Here is a 10,060-nt window from a genome sequence, read left to right as displayed (position 1 = left end):
CCAGGATGGTCTCGATCTCCTGACCTCCTGATCCACCCGTCTCGGCCTCCCAAAGTGCTGGGATTACAGGCTTGAGCCACCGCGCCCGGCCTTAAAATTCAATGTTTAAAAAATGGACAAAAGATCTGAAGACACACGTCACAATAAAAGTTATAAAGTATGGCTTATTCAACCTGTAAAACATGCTCAGCATTATTGACCATCAGGGAAATGCAAATCAAAACGACAAGGGATGTCATTGATATTTCACCCACTAGGAAGGGCTGAAACGTTCAGGCTGACAGAGAACACCGGCTGCTGTAAGGGCGTGGGGCGCCTGCCGTTCTCACCAGCTGCTGGTGGGAGTGCAGCCTCACGCAGCCCCTTGGCATCATGCATTCAACCGCACGACGAACAGAAACCATGACACACGGAAATATACAGGATCTACCGCTGCACGGTTCCATGCACAAGGATCCTATGAGAAGCAAATGGGCAGCAGGAGGCAGCAGGGTGGTGGTCCCGTGGGGCCAGGGTGGGGTGGACGATCCCATGCAAAGAACCCCAGGGTAACCCTCCACAAGAGGAAACTATTCTGTGTCTTGATTGCAACATCGCCCTTGATCGTACGCTGAACTCACTGACGGCACACTTTATACAGGATACAAATACTTCTGGTTTTTGTTTTCTGGTTGGGGACAGGGTCTCGCTCTGTCGCCCAGGTTGGAGTGCAGTGGCGAAATCTCAGCTCAATGCAGCCTCTGCCTCCTGGTTCAAGTGATTCTCCTGCCTCAGCCTCCAGAGTAGCTGGACTACAGGCGTGCAGCGCCACACCCTGCTAATTTTTGTATTTTTAGTAGAGACGGGGTTTCGCCACGTTGGCCAGGCTGCTCTTGAATTCCTGACCTTAAGAGATCCGCCCAGCTCAGCCTCCCAAAGTGCTAGGATTACAGGGGTTAGCCACCGTGCACGGCCAATACAAACACTTTAACAAGGAAAAAAGGTGGAGAGGAGAGAACAGTGGCCTAGACGGGCCACACCACAGATGAGCCACATGTACAGGATGCTGATGAAAGCTGCCACACGGTCCAGTGCGGTGGTTCCCACCTGTAACCCCAGCACTTTGGGAGGCTGAGGCATGAAGACTGCTTGAGCCCAGGAGTTTGAGACCAACCTGGATAAAATAGCGAGACCTTGTCTCTATAAATAATTACAAAATTAGCTGGGCATAGCGGCACACAACTGTGGTCTCAGCTCCTCGGAAGGCTTGAGTTGCAGGGGTGTTGGCCCTTTAAAGCAAAAGGAACCCTTCCCCCTCCAACCCCTGCAGCCAACAGCACTCCTGGGTCTGCCCACCTCTGCTTGGGGCTTCCTTTTGGGCCCCATCCTATCCAGGCCAGAGATGAAGGCACCCTCTGCTCCCTGGGTGGCGGTGGGGGGCAGGGGGGAGGCTCTAACAGTGTGGACGCCCCCTTCCCAGGCCACGAGGCAGCAGTGGGGGGAGGACGGTGCGATTTGCACACCTGGCAACCCCAAGTCCAGCCCCTCTTCTCGCTTCTCTCTGGGAACCCCAAACAACAGTCCTGAATTTTGAGCTGCTGGTGGGAGCAGCCTCGGACACACAGATCTGCCCCCCGACCAGGCAGGAGTGCCTTCCGGATGGGCGATGGTGGGGGGTGGGTGGCTGCAACGGAGACCACCATAGCCAGCAGCCCTGGCCACCTGGGTTCTGTGGCCCAGGAATGGGAGCAGCCTACCCAAACCTAGGTGTTCAGCCAAGGGCTGGATGGGGTCAGCGCTGACCTTGCAGGTCACCCTGAAAAGGGTGGGGCCTGGAGCAGACCTCTCCTGATGAGCAGAGCCAGGACGCCAGGACAGATGTGCTGCTGTGTGCCAGGACCCACGCCCAGTAGCATCTGTCCAGGGTCCAGGATGTGGGCAGCTGGGCTGAGGCTGGACGGGAGGGTCGCCCAGAGCCTGAGCAGTTCCAACTCTGCCTGTTTCGCCTGAGTTCAGGCCGCCCCATGGAAGTGGGTACTGACCTTACGGATGGGTGCCTGACCTTCATGCCCCGCAGAGAGGCACACAGGGCACACTGGGTGGACCCCAGAGAGGTGGGGGTGGGGGGGCAGAAGGGAAGGGGAAATGCACAGGACCACCCGCTCACAGGCCCACAGGCCCTGCAGCCAGAGCTGGCCCCTCCCCAGAAAGGGTTCCTGTCCTGGACACACAGGCCCTGTGGCCAGAGCTGTCCCCTGCTGGGAAAGGGTTACCGTGGAAGTGTGTGGCTGGTGTCCATACCCAGGCGTGGCTCTGTCTCCACCAGCCACACAGAGTGACATCTGTCAGCTGCAATTAAACATCTGCCCGCCCGAAGCCACTGCTGAGGGCGTGAAAAGGACGGCCAGGGGAGCCCCGTCAGGCACAGGAGGGGGTGCGGGTGCAGGTCCGGGCAGCCCCCCTCCCCTTCAGAAGACAGGAGAGGAGCCCCAGCATGGCACCACCCCTTCCCTCGCTGTGCCCTCAGCGGCCTGCCACGCCACAGGTGCCTGTCGTGCCCTCTGCAAGCTCCATTTCCCTGTCCCTGGACCTCAGCGGCCTGCCCACGCCACAGGTGCCTGTCGTGCCCTCTGCGAGCTCCATTTCCCTGTCCCTGGACCTCAGCGACCTGCCACGCCACAGGTGCCTGTCGTGCCCTCTGCGAGCTCCATTTCCCTGTCCCTGGACCTCAGCGGCCTGCCACGCCACAGGTGCCTGTCGTGCCCTCTGCGAGCTCCATTTCCCTGTCCCTGGACCTCAGCGGCCTGCCACGCCACAGGTGCCTGTCGTGCCCTCTGCGAGCTCCATTTCCCTGTCCCTGGACCTCAGCGGCCTGCCACGCCACAGGTGCCTGTCGTGCCCTCTGCGAGCTCCATTTCCCTGTCCCTGGACCTCAGCGGCCTGCCACGCCACAGGTGCCTGTCGTGCCCTCTGCGAGCTCCATTTCCCTGTCCCTGGACCTCAGCGGCCTGCCACGCCACAGGTGCCTGTCGTGCCCTCTGCGAGCTCCATTTCCCTGTCCCTGGACCTCAGCGGCCTGCCACGCCACAGGTGCCTGTCGTGCCCTCTGCGAGCTCCATTTCCCTGCCCCTGGACCTCAGTGGCCTGCCACGCCACAGGTGCCTGTCCTCAGCTTGGGTGACAACAGCCACCCTCACCATGATGAAATAACCGTCAGGGCCCCGTGCCGTCCTCTGTCCTGGGGTGAAAGCAGCAGCCATGCCCATCTCGGCTGCGCTGCAGGGACCTGTGGATCCAGATGCACCAAGGAGACCACAGGAACAGACCCCTGAGTACAGCTGGGGAGCCCCCACCCCAAGCCCAGCCGCAGCTGGCACTGCCCACCAGGCCTGCTGCCTTGCCCAGGGAAGTCCCTGGCTCCTGGAGTCACTGCTAGACGTTCAGGTGCCCCCGAGCCCTGAGAGCCAGCAGGAACGCAGCCACACCCTCTGGGGGAATGAACGCGGGTAGGCGAGGAAGGGGGCCTGAAGAGGAAAGGGCCTGCTGCTCAGGCCACAGCACGACCAAGTCCTGAGGCTCGGGCTCCCTCTGGCCGGCCCACCTCCTGCTCTCTCCAGGGGCTGGCCCCTAACTCGTCCCTGTGGTGGGGGGGTAAGGATGCGGGTGCAGGGGAGGCAGAGGCAGAGGCAGGCATTTCGCAGTCTCTAGCTCAGATGCAGGGCCCCTGATGAGGCGAGGCAGGGACGCCTGTGCTTCACTCCCCGGGAGGTTTCCCCATCAGCCAGAGGGGAACTGCACTGGGCGTTTCCCTTCTGGTGGATACGATGTTTTTCTTTCACCCCTGGGTGCACCCCACCCCCAGCTCATCTGGCTCCGGGGTCTCCCATCGCTGCCGGCCACAGGGCCCGGAGGAAGGTCCCTTCCCGCCGCAGGGGTGATGGCTTAAGGCCCAGGAGGGTGCCATGAAGTGACTGCTGCAGAGATGAGGGCTGCTGGGTGGGAAGCATTGAATGTCCCGAGCCAGAGTCCACCCGATGGGGCCTGCCTCGCTGGGTGTGGAGGGCCTGGACTCGGCCCCATCAACCTCACACACCCAACACAGAGCCTTCTCAGCAGCTTCACTCCTGACTGCAACAAATTGAAAACAACCTAAATGTCCTTTGATAAGGCCCTGGATAAATCAAACGTGGCGGCTCCTTCTGACAGGTGGCGACATGGGACCTGGAGGGAGGAGAGGCACGAGACTGACGTCACGTGGAGACCCTCGCCGTGAGGCCACATAGACCATGGGACGGGGGCTGCCCCGGGGTTGAAAAGCAACTAACTTTATCTGTAATATTTTGACTTATTTCAAAAACAAGAGAACAGCCCTACAGGACAAGCTGTCCATGGTTCTTAACGCGAGAGACGGTGGAACAGGCACACGCATTACCACATGCCGAGATGCAGCTCCGGGACCCTCAGCAATCACTCAGCCCGCCTCTCACTCGACAAGTAGGGAGACTGAGGCCAGAGAGGAGGAGCTCAGCCCACAGGGACCTTAGAACACGCTGGTCCTACGAGCCCAGACACAGCTGCCCGACTCCATTTCTGCACGGCCTGGCGAGGGCAGCAGCCAGCCTCCTACATGGGTGTAAGGACGTTCCCCGGACGAGCCCAGGCCACGGAGAGCACGGGGCACAGGAAGCCAACACCCAGGGGCAGCTCTGGGTCAGGGGACGGCCCCTCCCTCTACCTGCTCCCCCCGTGGCACCGCCAACCCAGCACACCCAGCGACGCCAGCAACGTCACAGCCAGTAACCTAGATTTTAACCAAGAAATCACACACCCCCTTTCTCTGTCCCACTTATGGGCTTGCCGAACAGAAAAACCACGACAAGAAACCCAGACTGTGGCATCCAGAGCCAAACTGTATGGTAGGTGGGCGGGAGCAGGCCTGGCCTCCCAGCCGCCCACTTTCCACCACGCTGGCGTCAGCGACACCCGTGCAAAGGCAGAGACTGCCTCGCAGCACCTGCGGCCCGGACAAGGCCCTGCAGGAAACATGGCCTTGGGGGCATCCCCGCCCCTCCGCCCCAGCAGGACTCTGTACCTCGTCTGGTCTGAGTACAGGGGAGTTGGAGGGAAGGACTTGCCAGAGCGGCTGCCTCCTGTTCCCACCCAACACACATCCGGGACTCCACAGAGCCGCTTCCTGGCTGCTGTCCTGCCTGCTTCCCGAAAACCCGTCAAGGCAGGTGGGCTTGAGGGCTTCTAGCTCACGAAGTCCAGGTGATGTGAGGGCTTAAGGCTGACCCAGCACCCAGGGGCAGATGCATGGGACAAGTCACGAGGCTTCACTGTGCTCCCAGCAAACCTGACACCCAGCCCTGCTTTCCATTACCCCAAACACACCCAGGCCCAAGGTCACACTGGAGCAGCAGGGAGCTGTGCAGGGAGGACCCTGGGAAGATGTTTGGACACGTTGGGTCTATTTCCATCTCCATAGTGCAGCTTCCTGACCTGTCGGCAGGGCACTGTCTGGCTGCCATCATTAGGGGAAGTCCTCAGGGACTGCAGGGGTGCTCAGCCTGTCTGGGGTTCTGCCCTGGGACCGGAGCCCATGGACAGAGCCCCTTCCCAACAGGGCCCCTGGGTGGGCCTTGGGAGCCTTCCCCAGCAGCCTCTGGCTGGTCCCCTGCCTTCCCCAGGGCCGCTGTCAGCAGGCACAACGGGATAGTACACACGGGGCGGACTCCCCGGAGGCCTCAGCCAGCTGGGTCCACAAGCACTGACATCCTGTACGGCCTCTGTGGCAAGCCGGAGCCCAGTGTGCTCTGCCCTCGGGAAGGGCCAATTCAGTAGCTAGCACAACTCCTGGTCTCAGGAAAAATCCAGCCCTACCCCCTACCACTAAACGAAAACAAAAGCTGTGAAGTCCAGATCTAGATGGCCTGTGAGCTGGCATTCTGTAGGATTCATGCAAACACAGCAATATACATTTAAATAAAGTGCAGAGTTCTCAGGAAGATACCACAGAGCCCAGAGCACCTGCTGCCAAAGCAGTGGTTTCTCCTGCAGGTGGAGAGGGAGCCAGGTTGGCCAAAGCAGAGGCTACCTCGCTGTTCTGGCTGTGGTGGCACATGCTGCACAGGGACCCAGCTGACCTAGGAGTCTGAGCTGGTGGGTGGTCCTGGCCCCCTCTGCCCCCAACCAGCATTGCAGGAGGGGAAGGGCAGGAGGGAGTCCAATCAGGGCATGAGGATAGGTGTGGTGGGGTGGAGAGTCCCCATGCTGCCCCTCGGGGCCCATCACCTGCCCGCTGCTGGCACTATGCGCCCACACCCAGGCCCAGGCCGCTGCATACAGGCCCTGCATGCAGACCAGCCAGGCGGCCAGCCCAGACACACAGTCAGGTTGCGGGGACACCCGATTCTGGGCACCAACTGTGGGACTCTGCCCAGCAAAGCCTGAACAGTCTCCAGAGGCTGTAACCCAGGAATCTCAAATTAGGGCAACCTGGGTTTGCGGGTCCCAGGAAGGGGGAGCAGCCCTTCTTGAAAGAAAGGAAGAGAGAGGAGGGAGAACAACCACTCACTCAGCTCAGTGCAGCGGGCACTTACTGGCCCGTCCCTGCTGCGGGGCCTGGAGAGGTGGTGGCAAAGGGGCTGAGTTCAGGGGAGCCTCTGGACCTCGCTGGGTGAGGTTAAAGGGGAAGTAGGCGGGTCCTCCTGGACACCTTGTGGCTCCAGGCCCTTCACAGATGGGGAATGTGAGCTCTCGGGCAGGACCCTGGGCCACAGACGCCTGAGTTTCCTCATCTATCCAGTGGAGACAAGACCCTTCCTACAGGCTGGCAGAGTCTCCCAGGAGTTCCTGTCTCATCCAGGACCAAGTCTGAACTCCCTGGTGAACAGAGCTCTGCCACCTCCTCCAGGCTTGGTGGGGGGCTCCCCTGTGGCCCCGCAAGCCTCCAGCCCAGCGGCCTCCTGAGCCACCCTGGTCCCAGGCATGCCCTGCTTCCCAGCCAGGTGGTGTGGGGCTCCACCCCGTCGCGCATTACCTGCATAGCTGCCAGAGGCCTTGATGTACATCTGGCCATACTGCTCCTCCACCATGGTGTCGTAGGCCTCGTCGTCCTCCTCGTCCTCCTCATTGTGGTACGAGGTGGGGCTGTCGGTGGTGGGCAGGCTGCTGGCGCCCGGACTGGTCCGCTCCCCCTGGGGGTAGGGCATCTGCTGGATGCCGGGGATGAGGGTGGCCAGGCTGGGCACCCCGTAGTAGGAGACTCGGGGCAGTTTGAGAGGGGCTGCGCCCGCCGCCACCGCAGCCCCTGTGGCCACCGCCACGCCGTCCCGGGGCCCCGTCTCCAGCGGACGCTTGGGGGCCAGGCCTGGGCCGGCCGGCGGCAGCTCCATGGCTTCATGCTTTATGCGGGTCAGCAACGGGATGGGCACCGAGGGGACACGACGTAGGGGCGGCGGCGGCGGCGGCCGGCTGCAGCTGGTTGCAGGGGCTCTGGGGCTCGGAGCCGGCGTCCTCGATCACAGCGGTCTGCGAGTCGCAGTGGGGCGAGCTCACCTTGAACATGAGGTCGGTGCCGCGCTCCACGATGTGCTGGATCTGCAGGAAGCCGGCCGTGTACATGACCACGAGCTGCTCGCTGGCCGTCATGGTGAGCCTGCCCGTGTAGCAGAAGGACAGGATCTGCTGGAAGCAGGCGGGCGGCACCGAGCCGGGCAGCTCGAAGGCGTTCTTGCTGTTGCCGCTGAACAGGTCGCGGAAGTAGAGGCTGCTGGCGGCCAGCACCGCCCGGTGGGCCTTGAAGGCCTGGCCCTTGACCACGATGGACACATCGCAGTAGAGGCCCAGCAGGCGCTGCTCGTTCAGGCAGCCCAGCACTGTGTTCCCGAAGTTGGGGATCTCGATGTGCAGCATCTGAGACATGGCGGGCGGGCAGCGGCGGGGCTGGGCTCTCAGCGCGGGGCGGCCCTAGCGGGGCTCATCTGTGGGGGCAGGAGGCACGTGGTCAGTTCCTCCAGGTCCAAGGCTCCCCGCTCAAGGGGTCATTCCCACACCCACCCCCTCCCGCCACGGGCTTACAAAGAGCGAGCCTTCCCCACGCACCCTCCCCCACCCGTCCCGGCTGGGACACTCCAGAGAAGGGACCCGGGGTCTCCCAGATGCCCTGGCAGAGGAGCGAGAGGGCCCGGCCAGCACTGCTGCAGACCCCCAGGGCGCTGCCCGGCAGGAGTGCGGCCACACCACTCCCAGGGGGCTGCTCTTAGCGACTCGGTCTCAGCAGGCGAGGAGGAGCGCAGGCCTGAGCCTGCCCCGGGACCGGAGGTGGGGGGTGCCGGGGAAGACGGGGGTGCCTCTGGGCAGGTCTGCAGCCACTATCCTTCCCTCAAAAAAGTTCCAGCCCGCACGGGAGCTCCCGGGAGGGGCCGCGCTGGAGCCGTGGGGAAAGAGGGAGGGAGGGGGTCTTTGGAGCTGTGCAGTTTGCGGTTTGCTTTCTCTCTCTTCCCTCTGAGCAGCCTCACAGCGGGCCCCTGGGGGGAAGGCGGGCCAGCGTCCCCTGGTCCCCCTGAGCCTCCCGGGCAGGTGGGGAGGGGCTGGTGGCGCCGGGAAGTCCGCTGAAGCCGCGTCCACTCCTCCCCCGAGCAGAGAGACCACCCTGGGCGCGCCCGCTCGGTTCTCCGGTGTTCTCCCGGCTCGGACCAGACCCAGGTTCCCGAGCCGCCGCCAGAGCAGGAGTTGGGAAGCCTATCGCAACCCCACTCGCGGACGCCCCCCACCCCGCTCGCCTCGCTCCCGACGGCCCAGCCCCAACCCAGGTGACTACAGGGGTCCCAGCCCTCGCTGGGCTGCCCGGACCCCGGGGCTGGGAGCTCGGGAGGGCGCCGCTGTTTATCTGGTGCGCACTCCGGAGGGGGCGGGGGCGGCCCAGAAGGCGCCGGCCCAACTCCGCAGGGCCGCACAAAGGCCGCTGTGTCCCGCGGGAGGAAAGTGCGGGCGGCCGCAGAGGCGCCGGGCGGCGGGAGGAGGGCGGAGCCACCGCGCCTGGAGCAGGGCAGGTGGACGCGCGCCGGGGGCGGCCCGCAGTGCCCCCGCTGCGGAGAAGTTGCCGGCCGGTCGGGAAGACCTACCTTCCGCCACTGCGGCCGCCGGCCGGCACTGCCCGCTCCGCCTGGCAGGACAGGCTTCCCGCACGCAGCCCGCCTGCCCAGCTGCTCCGCGAATGCAGCAAACGGAGCGGGAGCCCTGGGGCGGGGAGGGCGCAGGGAGCCGGCGAGGAGGAGGAGGAGGAGGAGGAGGAGATGGTGGAGGAGGAGGAGGAGGAGGAGGGCAGAGCGCCTGGGCGCTGGGCTCGCGGCCGCAGCTCAGCTGCACCCAGGCCGGCCCTCCCGGGCAGCGCACCGCATCTCAATGAAGGGGCCGGATGCAGACGAACGTTCCGGCGGCTCGGGAATGAATAGCCGCCTTTGATTTGGGAGCCGAAGTAAATGCCAGCTCCCAGCCCCGGCTTTAAAAACAGTGGAGTGTTGGTGCCAGAGGAATGCGCGGCCCCGGGTGCTGGTACGAGACAGACTTTTGATGACTCACTGCAATGCAAACAAAGATGGCAGAAATACTGTACAGTAGTGGAGAAATGCTTCCCGGTGCCACGGCAACTGAGACAGCCTGGAAATTTATGGTGCAGTTTTGCATATGAATTACCCAGTAAACTGCCTCCCGGCCTTCCAGGACAGCCCCAGTGTCAAAGCATTTAAACTATTCCAAACAGTCTGCAGAGCTGGCAGAGCTGAACTCCTCCACCGCGGGCGGGGAATGGGCAGAGGCGCTGGGGGAGGGGGGGAGGAGGTCAGGACAGATAGGGGAGCCAGGGAAGGGGAGGGGAGGTACAGCAGAGGGTGAAGAGAGGCACAGAAACGGCAGGCAGCGGGTGGGCGAGGCAGCACCCCAGGTCCTGGCGGCCTCAGAGCTGTGTCCTCTGCCCAGGCGGCAGGCCCGGGAGTCCAGCCCCAGCACCCCTCCCCATCCCACTCCCAGCGCCCTCCTGGCACTTTAAGAAAAGAGCGACTTTGTGGCCGGGCAACCA

General features: G+C 63.3%; 1 protein-coding gene across 1 annotated transcript in view; it reads right to left on the bottom strand.

The window, feature by feature from the left end:
- NACC2 (NACC family member 2) overlaps positions 1-9,715 on the bottom strand; it is a 50,769-nt gene extending 41,054 nt beyond the window's left edge. Inside the window, 3 exon segments of the mRNA XM_017893110.1 lie at positions 7,022-7,422; positions 7,424-7,964; positions 9,108-9,715. Of these exon segments, the coding sequence (XP_017748599.1) occupies positions 7,022-7,422; positions 7,424-7,905 (883 nt within the window). The 5' untranslated portion in view covers positions 7,906-7,964; positions 9,108-9,715.
- Positions 9,716-10,060: the final 345 nt, after the last annotated feature.

This window comes from Rhinopithecus bieti, unplaced genomic scaffold (assembly GCF_001698545.2).
Source record: "Rhinopithecus bieti isolate Rb0 unplaced genomic scaffold, ASM169854v2 scaffold_23276, whole genome shotgun sequence".
NCBI classification, from domain to species: domain Eukaryota; kingdom Metazoa; phylum Chordata; class Mammalia; order Primates; family Cercopithecidae; genus Rhinopithecus; species Rhinopithecus bieti.
Note: the sequence above shows the minus strand (reverse complement) of the source record. Positions and strands in the feature narration are given on the sequence as shown.